The sequence below is a fragment of the Mustela nivalis genome (assembly GCF_964662115.1).
Source record: "Mustela nivalis genome assembly, chromosome: 18".
Taxonomy (NCBI): Eukaryota; Metazoa; Chordata; class Mammalia; order Carnivora; family Mustelidae; genus Mustela; species Mustela nivalis.
The window spans coordinates 42,874,527-42,902,044 of NC_139037.1; the positions used below are offsets into that span (position 1 = coordinate 42,874,527).

Below are 27,518 nucleotides of genomic sequence, written 5' to 3' on the forward strand. Positions count from 1 at the left end.
GATGCGCACATTGTGACACAGCATTAAGCTACTGTCAATCTTCTCACCAAACGAGGAGTGTCGGCTTGGGGATGGCAGTTGAGGGCTGGGAACTAAAACTGAGGAAAGAGAAATGGCCGATAAGCGGGGGAGGGCAACTTTATCGATCACCTTAACCCAACAGAATTTATAGAACAATTTGTTCACAACTGCCAAGAAGGAGAAAAAAACCGAGAAGAGGAAGGAAGGGAAGGAGAGAGCTCGAGCAAGCACGAGCTATCTTACTATGTCGTCCGCTCTCCGTTCTGATACGGTTTGGGGATATTTTTTATTCAGAACTTGACATATATCCACATCTACTTGTTTGCTGGTGTTAAGACTTAGCTAAGACATACCAGTGCTTCTGCCACAAGCACAACAAGCTCTGAGAACGCGCTTCCTGGTCCGGGGAATCCCTGAAGCACCTCCCCTGGTAGCCCACCTATCAACCCCCAAGGGTTTCCCAGCGATCACCTCAGCAACGGCGAGAGCACCCGCGCTTGCGCACTCCGCGCAGCAATTTGGGGCGGGGGCGGGCGGGCCCTCCCTACCGAAGACTACATTTCCCACAGGCCTTTGTTCCTTGTTGCCTTCCGGCTTTCTAACTGGTGTCGGCTTGGAGAGGTGAGTTGGTCGCGAGCATTGAGGAAATGGGCGCGGGGGCGGCGCGGGGGCGGCGCGGCCCTCTGTGTGAACCGGGTTGTACTGACTTGTGGAATTTGTGACGCTGACTGGGCATCGGGTACCCTGAGGCGTCCTTTCCCTTTCCGCTTAAGGGCTGCACATATCCCTCGGCCCAGAATGGCTCCGAGTTAGATGTATGAACCCCAGAGTGAAGGCCCCCAACAAAAAGACGCGGTCTTGAGAATTGCAGCTCTGAGAACCACAGCTTAATCAGAGCTCCCTCGTAAGGAAACTACCATGACTTCGGAGACAGATTCCAGACGTGGCCTTTGTACTCGGCCTTTCTCTGATACCGAGAAGGCTGAGCTTAACCCCGGACTCCTTCTTAGTTCCATCGGGTTCTGTGCGGGTGGCTGGTGGGAGCAAGTGTGATAGCGGGGGTGTGTTTTGAGTTAGCCAAGGCGGGCTGAGTTCCAAGAAAGGCTTAATGCCTCAGGATTCCCGTGTCTTTTCCCCAATCCTGCCGGTCTTCAGGAAGGAGCGAGAAAAGAGAAGATAACCATTTGTATGTCTATATCCTTTGTTCGTGAAATGTAACTTTTTTTTTTTTTTTTCTGGACATGGAAACCTTTGCATTTCCTGGGAAAGAATGAAAAATGCGTGCGGACTGAAAAGAGAAAAAACAGCCCTTGCATTAATCCGGCTGGGAGAGAAGAGACAGATAAAGCCAGCTGCAAAATTAATAGAAAGTTATTATTCATGCAGCAGTTGTAAAATGCTATAACAAATCCTTTGAGAGATTACAGCTGTTTTACCAATGATGCTCCAGACTTGCTTTGCCATTTTTCATTTTATTGCTGGAGATACCCAGTTGCTAAACTGCTTTCCCTTCACGATAATACTTAATCTCCAATTAATCTCTGCCTTTCCTAGGCTCACCACAGAAAACCGCAACCATTCCTGAACTGTTCCCTACCTCTCATACATCCTTCAAAATCCTTCCGTAGGAATTCAGCTCTTTACAAAAGAGCTTTTCTTCTCCTCCTCCATTGCGTTCCAACCCTTCCTGTGGAATTTCCTCCTTCTCTTAAGTCAATAAATCTGATTTTGTTGGACTGTACAAGCTTTTTCCAGGTGGTCTTTTGTTGGTTAGGTTTTAACACTGGAAATATCCTATCCATATACCTGGTTCTTTGCTCTTCTTTCCCAGTGAATGATAGGGGCCATCTGGTTACCTCCTGCCTCCTCTCCAGTGGGTATTCCCATGAGCCTTTGGCAGTCATTTAATTCCTTCTGTGAGCTGTTTCTTTCAAATTGTCTAAATGGCTAGCAAGTAAACCTCCTGAAGGGAAGCCAACTGCAGGGCTTTATTTTAGGCTTCGATTTGTTGAGAGGATCACAGTTTAGGTGGAATCATATGCTAGATGTCTTTGATCTTTACCACTGTCCTGAATTCAAAAGCAGGCAAAGGTAGGAGATAGTTCGTTTGGTGACAGGGTTTTCTGCTTTTGAGGCTTTTAAGAAGTAGTAATGTGACAGGGTTTTTAATGAAGAGGTCTGTGTTAACGAGGGAAGGGAATGGAAGATATTAGTTGGAATTTGAGAAATGGTTTGAAGTTTTTGACAGCATGAGTGGTCTTATATTTATGTGGTCTTAGGAGAGGCGGTTGAGTTGTGGAGCTAAATTACCAGTGTTGTAGTCCTAAAACTGCCACTTAGAGCTAGGTGGAATTGGGGTAATTTATTTCATCTCTTTGTGCCACAGCTTCTTCATCTGTGAAAGGATAATGATAGAAACTGCCATATAGGATTGCTATGAAAAGATGAATTAGTTATATATAAAGTCCTCAGAGAGTGCTTGACACATAATAAGTGCTCAGTAGATTTAATTGTTACTATTATGTTGTAATTCCATATTTTTTCTCATCACCCAGGTCCAAAAATTGTGTTTTCCCACTTTGGCTTCATCCATCCTTGAACCCCCTTTTGTAAATTGTTGTTAATCAGGAGGAGTTGCTTATCAATGTGAAGTTTGAAATTTATTAGCTAGCATTATAAGAGCAGCGCTGAGAAGCTCAAGATTTTTATGGAAAATGTATGTAGTAGTCTTCATTTTCAGTGATATAACTGACTTTTATTTACTGTTTATTTGCTATTTTAAGTGCTTTATTTTATGTGAGGTCTTATTTAATCCTCATAACAGCCTTTTGAGTTAGAATCTATATCACCCATTTTTTTATGGGAGGTGACTAAGGCTGGAAAGTTAAGTGACATGTCCAGAATCATAGTTAATAACTGTCAGAGCTAAGATTTGTATCCTGAAAGTGGTACACAAAAGCCTGTATCAGTAATTAATTATAACAGTATGCCAAGTCTCATCATTATGAATACTTTAAAAAAAATTCCTCCTGACTTACTCAGTAACCTATTATGATGGAAGGAAGAGATATTAATCTGATGACAGCAAGTACTATCAAGTTACGTCCATATTATACTGAAGCTATGGGGTCTGGAGGTAATGGATTTAATACAGTAAGATTTATGTCTCATAGGTTTTCTGTTTGGGTGTGTTTTTTAAAAATTTTATTTTAATTCCAGTATCGTTAACAATGTCTCACAGTTTTTATTTGAATGATATTTTATGCAAAGTGAGATTAGTAAAACAAAGAGATCCAACAGATCCAACTGGAAGCTTCATAGGCATCTTAGCCTAAAGCATCAGCTCAGAAATAAAATAAATTTATTTCTCAGTAAAATGTGAAAGGAAGCAGCCATGAGACTGCTGTTGTTACTTAAAAGGCATCAGTCAAGGATTTTTTATCATTCATTTCTAGATAGAACTCCAGCTTGGTTCATGAATTAGAAGGTGAAGTAAATAAAAAAGAAAAAGAAAAGTCCCTCGAGGCCCATGGGGGAGCTTTGTCAGTTAAGTATCTGCTCTAGGCTCAGGTCCCAAGGTGGTGGGATTGAGCCCTGAGTCAAGGCTCTCCACTCAGCAGGGAGCCTGCTTCTCCCTCTCCCTCTGCCTGCTGCTCCCCCTGCTTATGTTTTTGCTCTATGTCAAATAAATATATAAAATCTTTTTTTTTTTTTTTAAGATTTTATTTATTTGACAGAGATCACAAGTAGGCGGGAGAGGGGGGTGGGCCGGGGAGCAGGCTCCCTGCTGAGCAGGAAGCCTGTTTCGGGGCTTGATCCCAGGACCGTGGGATCATGACCTGAGCCAAAGGCAGAGGCTTTAACCCACTGAGCCACCCAGGTGCCCCCAAAATACAAAATCTAAAAAAAAAAAAAAAAGAAAGAAGGAAGAAAGAAAGAAAGGTCACCCAGGAAAAACAACAGCTGTTCTTAGAGTATCCTGGGCTTTTTTCTTAGTTCAACAGAAGACTTAAAACCTTGAAATGGGGAAATTTTTGCCTTATTTGGAGTATTTGTGTATGTCAGGTTCACACTGTGTTTAATATGGTGGTGAGTGGGGTGCCTGGGTGGCTCAGTGGGTTAAGCTGCTGCCTTCGGCTCAGGTCGTGATCTCAGGGTCCTGGGATCGAGTCCCGCATCGGGCTCTCTGCTCAGCAGGGAGCCTGCTTCCCTCTCTCTCTCTCTGCCTGCCTCTCCATCTACTTGTGATTTCTCTCTGTCAAATAAATAAATAAAATCTTAAAAAAAAAAAATATGGTGGTGAGTGTTCCTGGCTATTCCTGTAAACATTTTAACTAATCCTTCTAGGTGTACATGTGATTTTTTTTTTCTGTTACAAGAATTTAATGCCACACGTGTTGGGATTTATTTATTTATTTATATTTTCATTTATTTTTTAAGTGGAGCCCAACTAGGGGCTCAAACTTATGACCCTGAGATCAAGACCCGAGCTAAGATCAAGAGTCTGACGCTTAACCAACTGAGCCACCCAGGCACCCCATGGGATTTTTTTTTTTTTTTTAAACACAGTGGCTTTACCCATTTTATCAAAATTAGGGCAATGTCATCACTTTTTTATTTTACCTCATCACTTTTTAATATGTGCCTGGTTTTCAGCGGTATAGATGCAATACTATTTAACCATTTCCTAGATTAGATTCTTTTCAGCCTTTATTCACTGTAAACCATACCTATCTGCATACCTCTGCAGATATCTTTATATACATGTGCAAATAGTTCCTTTTGTCTTAGAAGTGGAGTTCTGGGAACTGGTTCTTAGGGTTTATAGGGTTATAATGTTTAAATGCTGCCTCACATAGTTATAAATTTGGATCAACACTGTGTCCATTTCTTCATGACCTTACTGGTCTGGGACATCATCAGTCTTTTAGACCTCCCAGTCCTGTCACTGTAAAAGTATAATTTTTGTATGTGGTTTATACACATCTCCTTAATTAGTAGTGAGACTTAGTATCTTTTGAAAGATACCTTTTTTTTTTTTCTTTTTTTTTAAGTGATTTGCCCTTGTTCAGGTTCCTCTCAGTGAAGCAGAAATCTAGTCTTCAGGGGCGCCTGGGTGGCTCAGTGGGTTAAAACCTCTGCCTTCGGCTCAGGTCATGATCCCAGGGTCCTGGGATAGAGCCCCGCATCAGGCTCTCTGCTCAGCGGGGAGCCTGCTTCCCCCTCTCTCTCTGCCTGCCTCTCTACCTACTTGTTATCTCTCTCTCTCTGTCAAATAAATGAAATCTTTAAAAAAAAAAGAAAGAAAGAAAGAAAGAAAGAAAGAAAGAAAGAAAGAAATCTAGTCTTCAGAGACAAAAACCAAAGTTGCAAGATGACTTTATAGTTAGAGAAATGTGAACTCAGAACAAAGCTTTGCCACTTCATAACTGTGAATTTGGGCAAATGATTTCACCCCTGAGCATTGGTTTCCTGATCCATTGAGAAATGACAAGAAATACATAGCAGAGCAATGCTGAGGGTTACGGGGTGATGTACATAAAGCACCCATCATGTAACAGTTCTCCATGAATGTTTGACTAGCTGTGGTGGTCATGGAATGAGAGGAGAGAGGTGCAAAGGATGTTCTGGTACGAGAGGTCCTGATTGGGAAACAGAGTATTGAGTTGTTTGGGGTGGGGAAAGGCCAGTGGCAGCAGCTGCCAGGCTCAGTCTGTGTGGTTTTCAGGCTTCGTATTTAGGAAGTTCAGGCAGGATCCTGGGGGCTCAAGAGACGGTATATAGGTGGTATGGCCCTTTCTCAGCCCTGAAAAGTTGTACTGGAGGAAGGAGGAATCCGTCATCAGGACCAGATTTATATTGCCATATGGGGAATCCTTCTCCGAAGTATTCAGGCTTTCATTCAGCTGGATTTCCTCAAAGCTTGGATTTCTTCAGACATCTCCTAGTTTTTATGAGTGTGGGATTAGGGTAGTGGGTATAGTGGTGGAGAATAGTTAAGAAGTAGGAAGGCAAAAGAAAAAAAACTCATTAACTTAAGTCATTTTGGGATCTCTGAGTTACATTTGGTTTTATGGTCTCTTTTTTTCTTTCAGATCTGGCTTATCAGGGCTTTGCAGTTCCCCAACAAAGAAATCTTGAAAAGGACTGACCAGTTCTTGCATTTTGAAACCATGGCCCATGTAAGTTGATGTTCTTTTCTCCTTTTTGAAATGTTGTTGATCTCTAGGTTATGTGTACATACTCATTCCCTTAACTTGAACTCTGCCCAGGAACTTGCTTTAGTAACTCTAAGTCCTATGAGGGTTGGGGACAAATAGCCCAGTGTCCTTTCTAGGTGCCCTTCCCTCTTCTCCACTAATGTGGACCGCCTCCTAGCTCCAAAGTCTTCTGTCAAGAGCCATGGGGGAGCGAAAGTGAAATGCCTTGAGAAAAATGCAGGCATTTTCTGCAGAATGTCCCCTTGCTAACATTTTCAAATAGAACAGCTTTTGATTTTAATATTTAAATTTCAGAGAGAGTATGTTTCTCTGAACACAGAGATTTTTATTTTTTAAGATTTTTATTTTTATGATTTTTTTTAAAGATTTTATTTATTTATTCGACAGAGAAAGATCACAGGTAGATAGAGAGGCAGGCAGAGAGAGAAAGGGAAGCAGGCTCCCTGCTGAGCAGAGAGACCGATGCGGGACTTGATCCCAGGACCCTGAGATCATGACCTGAGCCGAAGGCAGCAGCTTAACCCACTGAGCCACCCAGGCGCCCCTTTTTTTAAGATTTTATTTATTTATTTGACAGAGATCACAAGTAGGAAGAGAGGTAGGCAAAGAGAGAGGAAGAGAAGCAGGCTTCCCGCTGAGCGGAGAGCCTGATGCTGGGCTCAATCCCAGGACCAAGGAATCATGACCTGAGCTGAAGGCAGAGTCTTTTTGTTTGTTTGTTTATTTATTTATTTATTTATTTGACAGACAGAGATAACAAGTAGGCAGAGAGGCAGGCAGAGAGAGAGGAGGAAGCAGGCTCCCTGCTAAGCAGAGAGCCCAATGTGGGGCTCGATCCCAGGACCCTGGGATCATGACCTGAGCCGAAAGCAGAGGCTTTAACCCACTGAGCCACCCAGGCGCCCCTGAACACAGCGATTTTTAGTCTGGTTTTATGTAGGAAATATTTGTGTCTCCAGTACACAATTTGACATCTTTTCACAGTTTTTGAGTTTTTTATTGACATGTAACACACATAGAGAAAAGTACACAAGTCCTAAGTGTGTAGCTGAATGAATTTTCATGAATTGAGCATATCTGTGCTGTCAGTACTCAGGTCAAGAAAAGAATATTGCTAGTACCTAAGATGCCCCCTTTTCAATCACTCCCTGCCCACCCAGCCCAGATATAACCACTATCCTGACTTCTTTTTGTTTGTTTGTTTGTTTAAGATTTTGTTTATTTGAGAGAGCGAGACCTCGTGAGCAGGGGTAGGGAAGGAGGAAGAGGCGGACTCCTTGCTGTGCAAGGAGGTCCAATGCAGGGCTGGAACCCAGTACCCCAGGATCATGACTTGCGCTGAGGGCAGCTGCTTAACAAACTGAGCCACCCAGGCAGCTCCCACTATCCTGACTTCTAACATTATGAATGAATTTTGCCTATTTTTAGAACTTATATATATGTGAAATTGTATAGTTCAATACAACCTTAACAAAAGATTAATTGCAGGAGAGTCTCCTTATATTTCACATATAATTCCTAGACTGTCAGAACCATCTATAGGTGTTTTGAGATGCATGCAAATATCATTAAAGAGGATGTGTGTGTATCTGGTGCTGTTGGTGAGAATGGGGGTATCAGCTTCATACTGAGTGTGAGAGTCATAACTGAGTGTTATGTTCTTGCTGAAATGCATTTTCATAGTGCACTTAAAGTATAGCTCTTGTGTAGTACAAAATAAGTCTCTAAAAAGTTGCAGAAGTATTGAAGAAATTGTGGGGAAAGACACAAAGCAAGTGAGGAACATGAATTCAGTAAAAGAGACAATGAAAATTCTAAAGCTAAAGATATGTGTGCAATAACTAACCCATGTGAACTGTGGTTCTGTGCTGGAGGGAGCTGTTAGGCTATTTGGAAGCTTGGAATTGATGTATAATGCCGTGGAGTTCTTTGCTTTAAAATGATGGGAAAATAGGTAACAGTTTAATAATGTAGTCTTAGAATGTCTGATATTCAGGAATGGGTTATTGATATTAAGTGAGAGATCCTTGGTTTGAAAACTTTCCTTGAAGATCTGTGGTGTGATTGAAGAAAGAATTTGGTCCTGTTTGACTACTAGAAGGGAAAACTCCAGACTTCTTCACAGATGAGTTTTCCCGTACATAAGATGAGATTTAGTGTTGGCTCAGTCTTTGTATGTGTTGAAATTTTAGGGTACATGTGAAAGGCTTTTAGGACTGGGTTGATTGGGTAGGAATGTAATTGGGGTCTTATATTGTAAGGCCTAAAATTTCATATGCTTATTTGATATCTTTATCAGGGCTCCAAAGGCCTAATCATGAGTTCCCCTGTTCTTGCGAGGTGTGCTCCCCATCCAGCAAAAAGACTCCCACCTAAATAGCTTTCCTATCAGGAAGATGACCTAAACCCCTCCTGGTCCTCACTCTAAAGGGTTTCACCTCCTTGCTGGACCACAAAATTATTCAAACAAACCAGTCACATCCTCCTGAGGGAATTAGGGCCACCTTATCCTCTTTTTACTACAAAGCCTGCCTCCCACAGACCCTGCTTGTTCACTCCATCCCTGAGTGCAACCCCTGTGTGGCCCTGCATGACGTGTGGTGTTCTCCTCCCCTGGGCTGTGAGTATACATGTCTAATAATGCTGTCAATCTCATCTGTCCAGTGTCAGGAATTGAGCCACCTCATACTGTTTAGGCCAAGGGATCTCTCCCTCACCAGTTGGCTGATTAGGAGGTAATCAGAACAGCACTGCAAAGAGAGAGATTGAGAATCATCTCCAGCAAACCCTGAGAGAATAGTACCAGGAGCAAAGTGCACTGTGTAATTTTATAAGATGTATGGGTTTACAGCAAGGTGTCTCAACCTTGGAACTATTAATATTTTGAGCCAGAGAATCTTTTATTGTGGGGACTTGTCTTCTGCATTGCAGTATATCTAACAGTGTCCCTGACCTTTATGAATTAGATGCCTGTAACACCCACACCTCCTCCCCCCAGGTGGTGACAACCAAATTGTCTCCAGACATGGCCAGATGTCTTCTGCAGAGTAAAAGCACTCCTTGTTGAAAACCACTGGTCCAAAGTGACATCATCATGGTTGAGTATCCTCTAACTCAGGAATGAGGAGGAGTGTTCAATGAGGGATAATGGATGATAAAGACTAAGTTGCACAAGTAATAGATAATGTACACTGTGAGAGCTGAGGAAGATGTTTGAAATTGAACTGAATTAAAATATCTAAATAGGAAAAGAAAAAAGACTGCATCTAAAATATTCATGTAGGAATTTCTATAAATTTGGCTAAAAAAATGGTCCTTATAGAGGAAATGTTTGTAAGAAAATATGACTTTATGATGAGCTTGAATCTGTTATCTTAGAAGAGCTGTTGTAGTACATTTGGGAGAAGTTCTTATCAATATTTTTTCACGATCATTTAAGGGAAAAGAAGGTGGAAGACATTTCCCATGAATTTGTGGTAGAGAAGCAGAGCTTGTAGGAGGCTTGTGTGTAGTGTTTCATTTAATTTGGACTTTTTGGTTATTTTATTCATTTCCAGATACTTCTGGGTAAAAAATTAATCTTATCTGTAGCCATAGGACTATTCAAGACATGTAGAACTCTCCTTCAATGATACTAATTTTCTTACTGCCCCTGATACATAAGCCCTACCTCATTTGCCTGTTATGTGAACCCTTCTCTGCATTGCAGTCCTTGATCCTTTTCATTTAAAAAATATTTCATTTATTTTCACAGGTAATACATGAGTCTTATTTTTTCAGGGTTCAGTGACATTCAGGGACGTGGCCATAGACTTCTCACAGGAAGAATGGGAATTCCTGGACTCAGCTCAGAGGGACTTATATAGGGATGTGATGTGGGAGAATTACAGCAATTTCATCTCACTAGGTAAGGCTATTTATCCCAAACTATGTTGGCTTTCTCTGCTGTCAACTTCAGGACTATGTTTTGAAAAACTAGATAAATTTTTTCTCTCTGTTCCAAAGGAATGGTTTTAGCTTCATTAGGTTGGAAAAAGGCTCCTCCATTTAATGCGTCATCACTTTCATCTAGCTCTGTCCTTCACATTTTTTTTTAAAGCATTTTTTTTTTAAGATTTTATTCATTTGACAGAGAGAGATCACAAGTAGTCAGAGAGACGGGGGATGCAGGCTCCCCGCAGAGCAGAGAGCCCGATGTGGGGCTTGATCCCAGGACCCTGAGACCATGATCTGAGCCAAAGGCAGAGGTTTAACCCCGTAGCCACCCAGGCGCCCCTGTCCTTCACATTTTCTTCAGGCTCTGTAATTTACTTGTTTCACTGCTATCCAAGGACTGGGCTTCAATTCTGGCTTGAATTCTGCCACCAAAGGCATTGTCCAAGAAACCAGATTTTACCTTATATTTGAGCCCGGAATTGATGCAAATACTTAACACTCCATTCTAATCCACCTGCAAGGAAAGTACCTAAACACAGGGGCTTTGAGTGTCTCTAAAAATCAGGGGAGCCTATAGAACTAACAAAGTATGAAATGGATCCACAAAGTTCATTTAAAACTCAAGCAAACACATTCTGTTTCCTATAACAACCATATTTAATTTTTCCTGCTTTGTGGTTGTAATTTAAAATCTAAGAACTTTGCATTTAACATTGAGTAAATAATCCTAGAAAGGATCAGAAGATGTCTCAGTTAAGACACTATCTTGTCAGCAAATGGATAACAATAAAAATAGCTAACACACATATAGGTGTGTATATGTATGTATATATAGATATATATATATATATTTATATGTAAATACATATAGCTTCATATATTTGTTCTATTTTTTGTACATATATTTGTACAATTCTGAGCATTGTGTGTTACTAATTAATTCTCACAACTCTGGAAGAAATATACTATGGTTATCCTCATTTCAGATGAGAAAACTTAGGGATAAGAGGTTAATAATTGGCTGAGGTAACACAGCAACAAAGGTAGGATTTAAACTCAGGCAGTCTGGATCCAGACTGTGTTCCCAACCACTACACAAGACTGCCTCTCAATGGAGCTTGTATGAGTTTAAATTATATTAAGGCCTGTTCTTAACCATCTGTTCCTTGTGCTCCTGAAGTTACCCTAATATGAGTGCTCTTCAACTCCCTTGCATTTATTTGCTCTTAGGCTTTATAAAGTACCATTTTGATCTGTAGTTAATTATGAACTTAACCAAATTTGGACTGGCTTTTGCACTTAAAATTTTATGTCACATTATCTTTTAAGCAGAACCTTCCATTTCTAAACCAGATGTGATTACTTTACTGGATGAAGGGAAGGAACCCTGGATGGTTGTAAGGGAAGGGACCAGAAGACACTGCTCTGGTGAGTGAGGGCTGAGCAAGATGGGGAAAATCAGCCAAGCTTGTTAGCCTTGACATGTTGGAAATCTCTCCTCAAAGCCCATGGCCTTTGGAGGAAAGGGATGAGACCCGGGCAGCAAATTAAAATCTTTTAAATCTGGCCACCAAAGGAACTTCATGTTCACCTTGATTATAGCTCTCTGGTTTTCTCAGTATTCATATTTTTCTCCTACTTCAGAGAGAGGAGCTGTTCTCTGTAGGAGAAAAAAAGTTGATAATAAACATAAGAACTGAAATCAACAAGATAAGAAAATTAGAGAAAATTAATAAAGCCAAAAGTTGATTTCTGAAAAAGATCAAAGTTGATGAACACCTAGCTTGATTCATCAAGGAAAAAAAAAGACAACAATTGCTAATACTAGGAATGAAAGAGTAACTGGGTTATCACACCTTATAGCCATTAAAAGAATAATGAGAGCCGAAGGCAGAGGCTTTGACCCACTGAGCCACCCAGGTGCCCCAGTTATCAGAAATCTTTCCATTAAGAAAACACCAGGTTCAAATGGCTTCACCAGCAAATTCTATTAAATGTTTACAGAAGAAATAACAGTGGTACACAAATTCCTTCATAAAAGGAAAGAACAGCTTCCCAACTCATTTTCCAAGAATAGTGTAACTTGCATACTATGTCCTGGTGAATTACCAAAGGGGGGAAAAAAAATGATACACTCATCCTTCATGAACATAGATATAAAATCCTTAAGAAAATATTAGTAAATTAAATCTAACATATGTAAAATGATGATAAGTAGGGTTTATCCCGGGAATGCAAGCTTGGTTTAACATTCAAAAATTAGTGTGAAAAAAAATCCATATCTTTCACAGTATTAACAAGAATGCGAGAAACTATGTGATTGTGTCCATATGTGTAGAAATAGCTTATGACTAAATTCAACATCCATTCATAATAAAAATTTTCAGGAAACTGGAAGTTCAAGGGAACTTCCTCAAAAAATACTGCTAAAAAAAATACTACGTTATAAACTTCATCATACTCGATTGAACAATTTCCCCCTTAAGATTGGGAATAATGCAAGAATGCCCACTTTTCCCATATCTATTTAACATTGAATTGAAGGTCCTAGCATTGCCATATGGCAAGAAAAATAAGAGACATAAAATCAAAAAGAAAGAGATGTTTGGAGATGGCATGATTGTGTACATAGAAAATCCCAAGGAATCAAAACAGCAACTACTCAAAGTAATAAAGGAAGATCATAGTAAGATCATAGGATACAAAGTTAATATATAAAAATCAATTGTGTTTTTATATACTAGATGTGAAAAAAATAAGGAATTTAAAGTAAAATAAATTAAGTCAATTAAGAAATTTGAAAGCAAATTAAGTCAGTTTACATTAGTGTCAAAAAAAATATTAAGGAATAAATTTAACAAAACATGTAGGACCTCTACACTAAAATTCATGGAACATTGCTAAGAGAAATTAAAGACCTAAAGAAATGGAGACTGTTTGGGGGATGGGAAGACTTCGTATTGTTAAAATGTCAATTTTATAGTTTTAAGAAGCTGATTCCAAAAATTTATATGGAAAAATGATGGACTTAGCATTTCTAAAGTAATCTTGGAAAAGGAAGACTATATTATAGGATTTAGACTACATGACTTGAAGATACTTCAAGATTCATTACAAAATCTACAGTAATCAGGGCGCCAGGTGGCTCAGTTGGTTAAGTGACTGCCTTCGGCTCTGGTCATAATCCCAGGTCCTTGAATTGAGCCCCGAATGGGGCTCCCTGCTCTGCAGGGAGCCTGCTTCTCCTTCTCCCTCTGCCTGCATCTCCCCCTGCTTGTGCTCTCACACTGTCAAGTAAATAAAATCTTTAAAATAAATAAATAAATAAAACTATAGTAATCAAAGGGCGCCTGGATGGCTCAGTATGCTGAGTGTCCAACTCTTGGTTTTAGCTCAGGTCATGATCTAAGGATCGTGAGAGTGAGCCCTGCAAAAGGCTCCAGACTAGGTGGGAAGTCTGCTTGAGATTCTCTTCCTCTGCCCCCTGCTCACATTATCTTTCTCTCATATTAATAAATATTAAATAAAACTACAGTAGTCAAGACATTGAATATTGGATAAGGATCAACAACAGAACAAAGACCTTCCAGGTGGAACTCACACTTAAATGATCATTTATTTTTTTACAAAGGTACCAAAACATTCCAATGGGGAAAGGAAAGTTTTTTCAACAAATAGTGCTGGCATAACTGGGGAAAAAAATCTTGACCCCTGCCTCATCCCCAAATTAATTTAAGATATATTTTAGACCTGGGGCACCTGGGTGGCTTAGTGGGTTAAAGCCTCTGCCTTCGGCTCAGGTTGTGATCCCAGGGTCCTGGGATCAAGCCCCACATCAGGCTCTCTGCTTAGCGGGAAGCCTGCTTCCTCCTCTCTTTCTCTGCCTGCCTCTCTGCCTACTTGTGGTCTCTGTCTGTCAAATAAATAAATGAAATCTTTAAAAAAATAAAATTAAAAAAAATTTTTTTAAAAATATATTTTAGTCCTAAATATAAAAACTAAAAAATATAAAAAGCAAAATATAAAAGCTAAATATGAAAAAATAATTTTAACTCAATATAAATTTTATATAAAAACATGAAAGCTAGGGAGGCCTGACTGGTTCAGTTAGAGGAGCATGCAACTTTTGATCTTGGGGTTGTAGGGTATAGAGATTACTAAAAATAATTAAAAAATAAACTTCCCGGGACACCTGGGTGGCTCAGTTGGTTGAGCAGCTGCCTTCGGCTCATTTCATGATCCCAGCGTCCTGGGATCGAGTCCCACATCGGGCTCCTTGCTCAGCGGGGAGCCTGCTTCTCCCTCAGCCTCTGCCTGCCACTCTGTCTGCCTGTGCTCACTCTCTCTCCCTCTCTCTCTGATAAAAATAAATAAATAAATAAATAAATAAATAAACTTCCCAAAAAATGAAAGCTCTGTCTTTTAGAGGAAAACTAGGAGAATTGCTTGGTTTGAGTATTATACTATGGTTATGGTAAAATGTTAACATCGAGAGAGACTGGATGAAGGTTGCATCAGACTTTTCTGTATATTTCTCTGCAACCTCATAGGAATCTACATTGTTTTTCAAAATAAAAAAGAAACAATAGGGGCAAGATGGGAAGAAGGAATATCAGTCAGGAGGTTATTTCTTTTGTCCTGGTTGGAGATAATAGTGGTTTTGATTGGAATGGCGGTGGTAGGAGGTAGAATTAGATTCATGGTGGTCTGCACAGTATATGTTGGTCTGCTCCTCTGTCCAGATACTTCTCACCTTGCTTGTATTTCAACAATCAGCCTGAGGCTGCCTTCCTGTGGGGGATGTCCTCTTTACCTAGACAGGACTCCTCACACAGCTTCCTTCCCCCAATATGGGTAAGAAGCATCTTTGTCTTTTATTGATGTTATTTTATCCATCTACATTTAAGTAATTTTCTTACTTATTGAGGTGCAAATCTAGTACCGTCCTAATTTTTTCTGGTGGTTCAACATATTCTTTCTTCCTTTTTTTCCTCTCCTGCCTTTGCTGAATTAATCAAATATTTTAATTTGATTTTATTTTTAAAAATATTTTGATTTTAGCTTTTGCCTCTTGAATATGTTAGTTATATATACTTTTAGTTTTCTTCTCAGAGTTGTCCTAGAAATTAAAACATGGATTCTTACTACATTGCACCTTAAATTAATCCCTTTCGTATCTTTCCCAATACTGTGAAGATATTAATAATATTTTATTTATGTATTTTTAAAGATCTTTCTTATTTATTTGACAGAGAGAGCACAAGCAGGGGGAACAGCAGAGGGAGAGGGAGAAGCAGGCTCCCCAATGAGTAGGGAGCTCAACACGGGGCTTGATCCCAGGACCCAGATCATGACCTGAGCTGAAGGCAGGCGCTTAACCGACTGAGCCACCCAGCCACCCCAATACTTATTTAGATTTACCTACATGTTTACCTCTTACGGTGCTCCTCATTTTTTTTCTGCACTGCCATGCTTCTCTCTGGAATCATTTTCTCTGTACATGAAGAACTTCCTTAAATATTTATTTTATTGTGTCTCTTGGCAATGAATTCTCTCAGGTTTTGTTTGAAAATATTTTTAAAGGTTACAGAATTTTGTCTTTGTTTTTGTTGGATAGAATTCTGGATTGACAGTTATTTTCCTCTTAGCAAATATCTTGTCTTTTGGCTTCTGTATTTCCATTTAACAGCAGGTTTTTGGTCATACTGTAATTCCTTTGGAGGTATTTTTTTTTTTCCTTTATGACTCCTTTAGAATTTTCTTTTTTATTTGGTTTTCAGAGATTTACTGTGGTGTATCTAGTTTTATATTGTGGTGTATGTATTCCGTTTGCTATTTTAAGGAATTAAATTAGGCTTCGTATCTTGTGAGTTTTGAAAAATTCTTGGTTGTTATATATTCAAGTATTGTTTCTTTCCCATTTTTGTTCCTCTCTCTTTCTGGGACTCAGGTCATACATATGTTAGACCTTTTTAAATTGTTGCATGTGTCCTTTATGTTCTCTGTTTTTTTGTTTTTTCTTTTTTTCTTACTCTATTTTGTTCCAGTCCGGCTGCTATAAACCCATTTCCTAGTTCGCTGATCTTTTCTGCTAAGTCTAATCTGCTATTAAAAATATCTGTTAAAAAAAATATATATCTGTTAAATTCTTAATTTTAGGGGTGCCTGGGTGGCTCAGTTGGTTAAAGCCTCTGCCTTCAGCTCAGGTCATGATCCCAGGGTCCTGGCTCTCTGATCAGCAGGGAGCCTGCTTTCCCCTCTCTCTCTCTGCCTGCTTCTCCGCCTACTTGTGATCTCTGTCAAATAAATAAATAAAATCTTTAAAAAAAAAATCTTAATTTTAACTGTTTTTCAATTATGAGATTTCTATTTGGATATATATATTGCTTTTTTTTTTTTTTGAGAGAGAGAGAGAGATTGGAGGGGTGAGGGAGAGGGAGAGAAGAATCTTTTTTTTTTTTTTTAAGATTTTATTTATTTGACAGAGAGAGAGATCACAAGTAGGCAGAGGCAAGTAGAGATGGGGGTGAAGCAGGCTCCCTGCTGAGCAGAGAGCCCGATGTGGGGCTCGATTCCAGGACCCTGGGATCATGACCTGAGCCGAAGGCAGAGGCTTTAACCCACTGAGCCACCGAGGCGCCCCGAGAGAGAAGAATCTTAAGCAAGCTCTACACCCAGTGTGGAGTCTGATGCAGGGCTTGATCTCACAACACTGAGATCATGATCTGAGCTGAAACCTAGAGTCAGATGCTTACCCAAATGAGCCACGCAGGACCCCTCTCTTAATAGACTTAATTTTTAGAGCAGTTTTAGGTTGTCAGCAAAATTGAGCAGATGGTAGAGATTTCCAACATATTCCCTAAGGGTGCATTATTTTTTTTTAAGATTTTATTTATTTATTTGATAAAGATCCGAAGTAGGCAGAGAGGCAGGCAGAGAGAGAGAGAGGAGGAAGCAGGCTCCCTGCTGAGCAGAGAGCCTGATGCGGGGCTTGATTCCAGGACCCTGGGATCATGACCTGAGCTGAAAGCAGAAGCTTTAACCCACTGAGCCACCCAGGCGCCCCAAGAGTGCATTATTTTTATAAATTAGTGGAAATTAACATCTTTTTCTGTGTTTATATTTTCAAAATATCTTATAAGTCTGGCTTATTCTAAAAATAATTTATGTACATTAAATTCATTCTTTTTAGTATCTAAGAATTTTGACAAATGCATAGTTATGTAACCACCACCATAATCGAGTTTAGAATAGTTTCAAAGTCTCATGTTTTATAGTGATGAGATTTTTTTTTTTTAAGATTTTATTTATTTATTTGTAAGAGAGAGAGGAGCGAGAGTGAGCACAGGCAGACAGAGTGGCAGGCAAAGGCAGAGGGAGAAGCAGGCTCCCTGCCAAGCAAGGAGCCTGATGTGGAACTCGATCTCAGGACACTGGGATCATGACCTGAGTTGAAGGCAGCTGCTTAACCAACTGAGCCACCCAGGCGTCCCAGTGATGAGATTTTTTGAGTCATTTTAGCAGTTTTATACATTTGTACCGTAGTCATAGAAAGAACCTTTCTTATCACTCCTGTCCCACTTGTTCCCCTATCTTTGCTTACTTCATTCAACATTTAGATTTTCTCTTTCATGTCCCTCATCTGAATCATTATCTTTGACCCTATATCTAACATAGCCTTTATTTTTCCTCTTTTGCACTCAGGTGATCCCAGGTACCATTCCATATTTGGCTGTCATTCTGCTATACTCAATATCTGCCCATGTCTTTTTGCTAAGGATCTCATAAACCTTTCAATGTTAGAATAATTGAAAGATATTTGAGGTAGTTTTCTGGGACGTACAAACATTGCTTTAGCGATATGGAAGATATAGATACCTAGAAGAGGTATGAAGGTACAAAAATTTGAATAAATGTATCACTGTTAAGTAATAGTATAAACTCTAGAGGAGAAAAGCAAATCATTATAGTACTTCTTTTTTTTTTTTTTTTTTTTTTTTTTACCTAAACTCTACTCCCAATGTGGAGCTCACATTCAGAATCCCAAGATCAAGAGTTGAATGCTCCACTGACTGAGCCAGTCAGGCACTCCTATTGTAATACATTTTAAAAAGATTAGAAACATGTACATATTCATTAGTGATGACATAATTATGGGAATTAAATGAGTAACATCCATTGCGTATTTGGGGTTTGTTATTTAATGGTAAATGGGCTTTAGAGTTTGTTTCTGCCACTAGGGAAGCTTAGGGGTAAGAAACTAACAGAATAACAAGTGATAAAATTAATAAATATTCCAAAATTGGGACAAAAAAGAGCAACCAGTTGCTGGGATAGAATATAAAGTGTATAAAGTGCATAGTTTTAAACAGGATCAGCAGGAATGGCTTTTGGAAGAAGTGATTTTTGATTGAGACCTAATGGTGAAGGGAAGCCAGCCATGCAGGCGGAGGATTTCTCAAAGAAGGAACAGCCTGTAAAGGGTCCTATTTAATGGGAACAGTGGTAGTGTTTTTTGTGAGCTGAAAAGAGGCCTTTGTGGCATGAACAGAGAGAGTAAATGAGAGAGGTACTGATAAGCAGATACCAGCTTATTATCTATATGCAGGTATTTATATTTGATTCTAATTATAAAGAGAAGTCATTAAAAACATTTAAGTGGAGAGACTCAAATATTAATGAGCATCAGAATAATTTGCTGGAAAATGTATATAAATACAAAACAAAAACACACCCAGGACTTAATCCTATAGATTATGTTTCAGTTGGTTAAAAATACCTCTGTATAATTTTAAGAAACTTTCAGATGATTCTCATCACTGATATGTTTCTGTAATCACCAACCTTATCTCCAGTCCTGTACTCCATTCTGTGTGTTTCCTTTGCTTTTTTTTTTAAGATTTTATTTATTTACTTGACAGACAGAGATCACAAGTAGGCAGAGAGAGAGAGAGAGGGGAGGAAGTAGGCTCCCTGCTGAGCAGAGAGCCCGATGTAGGGCTCGGGATCATGACCCGAGCTGAAGGCAGAGGCTTTAACCCACTGAGCCACCCAGGCGCCCCTCCTTTGCTTTTTTTTTTTAAATGTGTAAGAGTAGTTTGTTCCTTAATTAGTAACCTGCAATACAAAAATAAAAATCAGCTCAATAGTGATAGGGAATAGAGAATGATAGCAATATTAATGTGTGAGTTATTGATACAGAGTACAGGTTATTTTCCTATTGGAATGAAGCCAGAATAGAAGTAAACTTAAAACATTCATCAGGAAAGGTTGAGTGTCCAACTTGATGCTTTATTGTTGGTTGCCCTTTCACCTCTATATGAAAAAAATGAGTAATAAGTGTCTGCATCTAAGACTGTCTCCCAGAGGTAGATACCATCAACCTTGCATGGCTTCTAGCTGGAGACAGGTTACATTTTGCCCTGTTTCTATCTTAGGAATGGTAGCCTTGCTGGCTCAGGGCTTTTTTTTTTTTTTTCCCAGCACCTGGAATTTAGCATTTCCACTTTTTTGTGTGTGAATTTTAGTATCCGTGAAGTGGCCTTCAGCTGTGCTGAACTGCCTTTTGACTCAACTCTTGAAATATCAATTGTTATATTTGTTAAGGTTCTGCCAATAAAGTTGCGTAAGGTTTGAGTGGTCTTCTCCAGCCCTGTTTTCTTCATAAACTCTTAGCTTTTTGGTGTGTAATTTTGCAGAAGATAAGGGGTTTTTTAGGTTCAGCAGAAATGCCCATTTTAGAGATATCTAATCCATTTACTTGTAATAGACATTATTTTAGGTGCCTTTTATTTTTCTATAGAAGTTTTCTTTCTTCTCTCACAGGAATATAGTGTGTGTTTGCCTTTTGTTTTCTTTCAGATTTGGAGTCCAGATACAGGACGAATACTTTATCTCCAGAAAAGGACATTTATGAAATATATTCATTCCAGTGGGAGATAATGGAAAGAATTAAAAGCTATAATCTTCAGGACTCCATTTTTAGAAATGATTGGGAATGCAAAGGCAAGAGTGAGGAGCAAAAGGAATCACAGGGGCGATATTTTGGGCAAGTGAAAATTACTTCTGAAAAAATGACCACTTACAAAAAGCACAATTTTCTTGCTGAATATCAGAGAGTTCATAATGGAGAAAAGTTATATGAATGTAAGGAATGTAGGAAGACCTTTATTCGTCGCTCAACACTTAGTCAACACCTGAGAATTCATACTGGTGAGAAACCTTATAAATGTAAGGAATGTGGGCAGGCATTTAGACAGCGAGCACACCTTATTCGACATCACAAACTTCATACTGGTGAGAAGCCCTATGAATGTAAGGAATGTGGGAAGGCCTTTACAGTGCTCCAAGAACTTACTCAACATCAGAGACTTCATACTGGTGAAAAGCCCTATGAATGTAAGGAATGTGGAAAGGCCTTCAGAGTCCATCAGCAACTTGCTCGACATCAGAGAATTCACACCGGTGAGAAACCCTATGAATGTAAGGCATGTGGGAAGACCTTCAGGCAGTGTACACACCTTACTCGACATCAGAGACTTCATACTGCTGAGAAACTCTATGAGTGTAAGGAATGTGGGAAGGCCTTTGTATGTGGTCCAGACCTTAGAGTACATCAGAAAATTCATTTTGGTGAGAAACCTTATGAATGTAAGGAATGTGGAAAGGCTTTTAGAATATGCCAACAACTTACGGTCCATCAGAGTATTCATACTGGTGAGAAACCCTATGAATGTAAGGAATGTGGGAAGACTTTTAGATTAAGGCAACAACTTGTTCGCCATCAGAGAATCCATACTCGTGAGAAACCCTATGAATGTATGGAATGCTGGAAGACCTTTAGTAGTTACTCACAACTTATTTCACATCAGAGCATTCATATTGGTGAAAGACCTTATGAATGTGAAGAATGTGGGAAGGCCTTTAGATTGCTCTCACAACTTACCCAGCATCAGAGTATTCATACTGGTGAGAAACCTTATGAATGTAAGGAATGTAGGAAACCTTTTAGACTGCTCTCACAACTTACTCAGCATCAGAGTATTCATACTGGTGAGAAACCTTATGAATGTAAGGAATGTGGTAAGGCTTTTAGACTTTATTCATTCCTTACTCAACACCAGAGAATTCATACTGGGGAGAAACCCTACAAATGTAAAGAATGTAAAAAGGCCTTTAGGCAACATTCACATCTTACTCAACATCAGAAAATTCATAATGGAGTTTAATACAAGAAAGCTTTCAATTGTACATTATGTTACAGGATCTCTAAATCATTTTTGAGAATTTTGCTTCATGACTCAGCTAAGCATAAGAAATTTTATATTACTGAAAAAAATATGTTGCTTTAAAAGCCTTCTATGACCAAACATTGTTTATCTTCAACAAATTGGTATGAGGGAACAATACAATGAATGTAGGAAAATCTTCAGCCTTATCTATCATTATCCCCATTTCACTCCTTTATTACCAGTGTATTATTGGACAAGGTACTTAAACTTCTGTGCCTCATTTTGCTCACTTATAAAATGGTGATAATAGTACCTATGTATATTAGTTATTTATTGCTCTGTAATAAATTGCCACAAACTTAGTAGCTTAAAATAATACACATTATCTCACAATCTCTATGGGTCAGTTGTCTGGGCATAACTTTGGTGGGTCCTCTGCTTCATGGTCTCTCAAAAAGCTAAACTAAAGGTTTTAGCCAGGGTGGGGTCTCATCTGAAGGCTCAACAGAGGAAGGGATCCATTTCCAAACTCACATGGCTGTTGGTTTCTAGCTGGTTGAAGGCTGACCTTAGTTCCTTGCCACATCGACTTCTTCAGCATGACTGCTTATTAAGTGTGCAGGCTAAGAGTGCAGTAGTCTACTAGCATCATAGAAGCAGTAATCTTCTGTGACCTAATCACCAAAATAATACCTTTTAGTCACCTTTGCTGTCTTCTACAGGTTAGAAGTAAGTTACTGTGTCACCCCACATTCAAAGGTAGAGGATTACACAAGAATATGAATACCAGGCTGTAGGGACCATTTCAGAGTCAGCCTGCCACACTGTGTAATAGGATTGTCTTAAGGATTAAGTAGTTAATGCTTGGAAAAATAGCTACATAGCATGTTTTCTGTAAATATTACCTACAATTGTTATCATTAGTATTAGTGAATTCATATAAAAGGAATTTACTGTAGAAGTAGAAAATGTGGAAATGCCTCACGTCATTGCTCAGCACTTACTAAACTTAAAAGATAATTTATTCCAGATAAAATCTAGGAGGTTATATTGAATGCAAGGATTTCATCATTTGAGCCGCATCTGTCATTTCATGCTGAAAAGAAACCTTACAAAAAAAAAAAAAAAGAAAAGAAACCTTACAAATTTCATGAATGTGAGGTTAAGCATACAAAAATTAAAGAATCAGAAAAATATGAAATTATTTTCCCGTAATAAATTCCAAAAAGTAAATGTTTTGGAATTCCTGTTGTCTGACCACTGTTAAAGATTAATTAGAAACATCAAAAAGATGGCAGAAACTAACCAGTTGGAAATTTAATACTGTGTGTATATGTGCACCTGTGTGTGTATGTTTGTATGTAAAAATCATATAAAAGAAAGATCATTCCATTACAGGCAGTATACGGTTTGTTGCTCAAATTGCCCCATCATCAACCAGTGGGAGTTGAGTTGTTTGCCATGACCCCACTTGAAGTTTGATAGTTTACTTGGTTACAGCTGCACTGTTTGGTCAGCAATCAAAGATGTTTGGGCACCAACTCATTCTGAAAATTGATACGGGGTAAAATAAGCATTTATTTTGCTTTTTCCATGTGAATCAACTTTCAGGGCCACCAAAAGCTCCTCAAATTAAAACGTTTTTGTTTTGTTTCATTTCTAAGAAATCAGTAAATACAGAATGAATGATAGGATCAGAAAAATTACTGTTTTCTAGTTCCCTAATGGAATAATGGGTCCAGAAAATTATCTTTGGTGGATATTAAAACTATTGGGTGAAATATTTTATAGTTAGAACTTTACAGTGGATTTATCAAGCTGACCATCTCTGAACCCTTTGATCAATTTTAACCTCTATAAAAGTGGGACTATCAGATAATATCCACATCCTGATAAAATGCAATAGGAAATACCACTGCCTACGAAGCCTTACTGCCAAAACAGTGAACTGAAGGAAGCAAGCCTTTGAATCAAACTCTTTAAAAATGAGAATTTGGGGGATAGAGGAACAGAGTTAATGGCACCAAAAGGAAGTAGCCAAGCAGATCCAGAATGTGTAAAATTCTACAAAACAAGTGACCCTGATTTCTTCAACTAAGTGGCATGAAAAAGAAAAGGGGAAGAGCAACAGTTACAGATTGAGAGACTACAGAGATCTATCAACTAAATTCAGCATGTGGGCATTGCTTGGACCTAATTTGAACAACATGTAAAAAGACATTTTGGAGACAGTGGGGAAAATGTGGATGTGCTTTGAGTATTAGTTGATATTTAGAAATACTAATTCTGTTAGGGATAATAATATCACTGTGGTTCAAAGAGAAGAGGTTCTATGAGTTAGAGATACATATATATTTAAGAAATGGTAAGACACCAGATTTGCATTTGAATTCTCCAGGAAAAGAAAAAAGAATTGGCAAAGAGAGCTGGGAAGTAGATTGGCAAAATGTTGATAATTATTGAAGCAGAGTGGTTTGTATTGGGTTTTTTGTTTTTTGGGGGAGTTCATTGTTCTAGTAGTTCTACTTTACAAGTTTGAAAGTTTCAGTAATAAAATGTTTAAGATCAAAACTGAAATTTATAGCCTGCTTAGAAATGATTGTTAATGAGATGTGTGCATCTAAACTTGTCAGATGTCATCAAAGTTCTGTTCTGTGAGAAATTTGTCCCCTTTAATGCATTGTAAGGAAGTTTCATTTGTGGACCTAGTCTTCATCTTCACCTTATCCATAGCAGTCGACAGGGCCTGTCACATAAATACATGTATTAAGGGAGAGTGAATACTTAATGTAAAAAAACCAGACACAGAACAGAATAAAACCTACAAAAGAGAAGCAAAGCACAACTAAAAACAGAAATTAAGGACTAGACAGTAGTAGATTTAATCCAGTACTAATAATGATTAGATTTTGGGAAATCTAATCAAGAAGAAGAAAATGAAAGATAATGCATTTAGAACATTGACCATGATAAAAATGATGTAGCTACAGATTATCTAAAGTTTTAATTGCAATGTAATACTGTATCTGTATCGATATCTATATCTATATCTATATATATATAGATATATATGCTATATGTATTCCAATACCTAAAATATAGGGGGTTACTTTTTTCTGTAGGAATACTTTATGACAATAGACTCAAATAGACCCAAAAAGCAAATGTGTGTCTGTATATGAACTCCCTGCTTAAGAAAAAGTTTGATAGTTGTGCAGGTAAAAGCTTTAAGAAATAGATAATCCTTCACAAAATTCTACCAGTTAATTCTGCACTGCTAAAATAATCCTGATACAAACCTAAGTGAAGATAGCTCCTAAAAAGCAAAATCTAGACCGGCTTCATTCATCTTAATTCTAAATAAGATATATTTAGAATTACAAAATCAGTCTTCACTAATAGAGCCATGTATTTGCCTTTCCCAAGTCTCAGATATCTCCAGAAGAGCTGTGTTTAACAGAGTGTAAGGCCTTAACCCAATGTTCTCCACAAATTTGTTTTGGGGTATTCTAGTCCTTGATGATATTTGAGGGAAAGAAAGATTTCTCGGGGAAATGTGTAAATGCAACAAAGCATTTGCTTGTGGAAGATCCAAGTACACATCAGCTTGTCAAAAGATACAGTAAAGAGTTTTTTTTTAATAAAGATTTTTATTTATTTAAAAGAGATCACAAGTAGGCAGAGAGGCAGGGGAAGCAGGCTCCCTGCTGAGCACAGGGCCGATCCCAGGACCCTGAGACCATGACCTGAGCCAAAGGTGGAGGTTTTAACCCACTGAGCCACCCAGGTGCCCCAGTAAAGAGATTTTTATTTAACACAGTGTATCTCAAAATAACTTCATTGTGGAATTCTCATACCCAGTATCTCTTACCATCTTTAGAATGTGAACAGATGCTTCCATTACCACAATGAATGTCTTCAAGAACATCATTTCAGACATTATGGTGAGTGTGTTGGCATTGGGGTGAGGAAAGGGCATTTTTCTTCAAAGCTCACGTCATATTCTGAAAGCTTCCTGCTTGGATCTTGAGGGCTAGTGCTTTTCTATAGAATGTGAAAGATTCTAGTTTGGTCCTTGATATGTACATATAAAACATGCTTAAATATTCTGTTAAATAGTAATTAGGACATAAATGATTTTTCACTGTAATAAAAATGCTATATTGAAATTATTTTGTGTATTTTCTGATTTATTTGAAGACTCTAAGGTGCATATCTAGAAGTCTCTACATACTCTTTGCATTACATGTTGCTAGATGGTTGCTCCATCATTGCACCAATTTTGGATCCCTCTAATTCCTGAAATGAGCATCCAGATTTTCCTGCTTCTGTTATTAGTTTCAATATTTCCCTGATTATAAGTGACTAGAACATCTTTTTCATATGTGTTTATTGGCCAGTCATGTTTCTCTTAACAGTGCTTTTTTTATTCATGTATTTTCTCTATTTTGGGGGGGCGGTATCTCATTGGTTGGTCATGATTTGTAAAATATTCCAGGTACTACACATTTATAAATATTGGAGTTATTTTTTCTCAAGGTGACAAGTTATAACTAAGGGCATTTATTGTTTTGCTAACATTTTAAATTTAGATAGTTGTCTTTTTTTTTTTTAACCTTACAGATAATCTTACTCTTTTTATTTCTAGTGTTAAATTTTCTGCCATGTGGTCATGGCATTTCCAAGTAGAAAAAGGTTCCCTCAATATTTATATTTTATATACATTTCTCATAGCAGTAGCTGGTATTATCAGAATAAGGTTCAGTATTGGTGAGGATACATTTCTCTCATTTTTTCCATTTTGATGGAAATCATGTATCTATTTAAACATTTAGTGTAATGCCTCTTGATTTAAATAGTCTTTGTTATACATAACTGTTTTCATTCCGTCCCTATTTTACTTAATGCCTGCTAGATTTTTGTCAGAAGTCATTTTGTCGTCCATTGGTGTGAACATGATGTTTTTCCCCTATTTAATTTGCTGATGTGATGAATAATACAAATCTTTTGTCAAATTCAGCTGTTCCTCTGACCACTCTTAAGTTTCCGTAATTCAGTAGAATAGTAGAACAACTCCCAACTCAGGAAAACAGTGCACCAGTGATTATTTTTACAGCAAAAAGATACAAATTAGAATCAGCTAAAGAGATGCATAGGGCAAACTGGGAGGGATCAAAATGTGGAGCTTCCAGTCATCCTCTACCCATGCAGTCAGGGATGGCGATACCTCTTCTTGGTTATGACGGGATAATTCCCGCAGGAAAGCTTGCCTGAGGCTTTGGTTGCCAGAGTTATTCCTGGAGCTCAATTACATTCTTCCATGAGGCTGATCTTTAGTCTCCAGCTCCTTCTGAAGGTTCAAACTCTTACCTTTAGTCTCCAGTTCCTCCAGAGGTCACAGCTGGTAATGGTGTGTCCTAAAGCCCCCATCATAACTCTAGACAGTCTAGACAGGCTGGTGGCCAAAGCTCCCAATCAAGCAAAAATACACCTACCAAGGGGCGCCAAGGGGGCTCTGTGGGTTAAGCTGCTGCCTTCGGCTCAGGACATGATCTCAGGGTCCTGGGATTGAGTCCCGCATGCAGGCTCTCTGTTCAGCAGGGAGCCTGCTTCCCTCTCTCTCTCTGCCTGCCTCTCTACTTGTGATCTCCCTCTGTCAAATAAATAAATAAAATCTTAACAAAAAAAATATTCCTACCAAGTAGGACATTCCAGGGCCCCAGAGATCATCCAAATCTAAAAACATGCTCTTGTTGGGAGTAAAATCCTGTATGTTCAATGCTCAAATGCTTTTGTTGAGAGAGTATTTGTTATCATCGCATTGGGCTGACACCAAGAATCTGGAATGTCGGCTTGATGAGAGCAGAGCTACAAGTCAAAGGGAATTTTGTTTTGCCTATATTCCTTTTTACCAATATACATGAAAAATGATGTCTTAGTCCAGAAGTATTACTGGAAAAGATGAGTAAAAATAACCTGCTATACACCAAAGGATAGAAGGAAACATGTCCTTATTAATTATTCTTGTATAGGGTAATATATGCTCAATTGGTTCTATTATATTTCCGTTCTTTTTTTTTTTTTTAAGATTTTGTTCATTTATTTGACA

At 38.5% G+C, this 27,518-nt stretch overlaps 1 protein-coding gene across 9 annotated transcripts; it reads left to right on the top strand.

Moving 5' to 3' along the window:
- The first annotated feature begins 346 nt into the window (after positions 1 to 346).
- On the top strand, positions 347 to 25,581 carry ZFP14 (ZFP14 zinc finger protein). Of its 9 annotated transcripts, none has more exons than XM_082708921.1 (7): positions 347 to 642; positions 6,117 to 6,203; positions 8,784 to 8,862; positions 9,241 to 9,339; positions 10,023 to 10,149; positions 11,508 to 11,606; positions 20,040 to 25,581. In XM_082708921.1, exons 4-7 carry the CDS (start codon positions 9,337 to 9,339, stop codon positions 21,404 to 21,406), a joined length of 1,596 nt encoding a protein of 531 aa, XP_082565047.1. In that variant the 5' UTR covers positions 347 to 642; positions 6,117 to 6,203; positions 8,784 to 8,862; positions 9,241 to 9,336; the 3' UTR covers positions 21,407 to 25,581. The 9 variants fall into 9 exon arrangements, with proteins under 9 accessions (XP_082565047.1, XP_082565048.1, XP_082565051.1 ...); XM_082708922.1 differs by having other exon boundaries at positions 11,511 to 11,606; XM_082708925.1 differs by lacking the exon at positions 11,508 to 11,606.
- Positions 25,582 to 27,518: the final 1,937 nt, after the last annotated feature.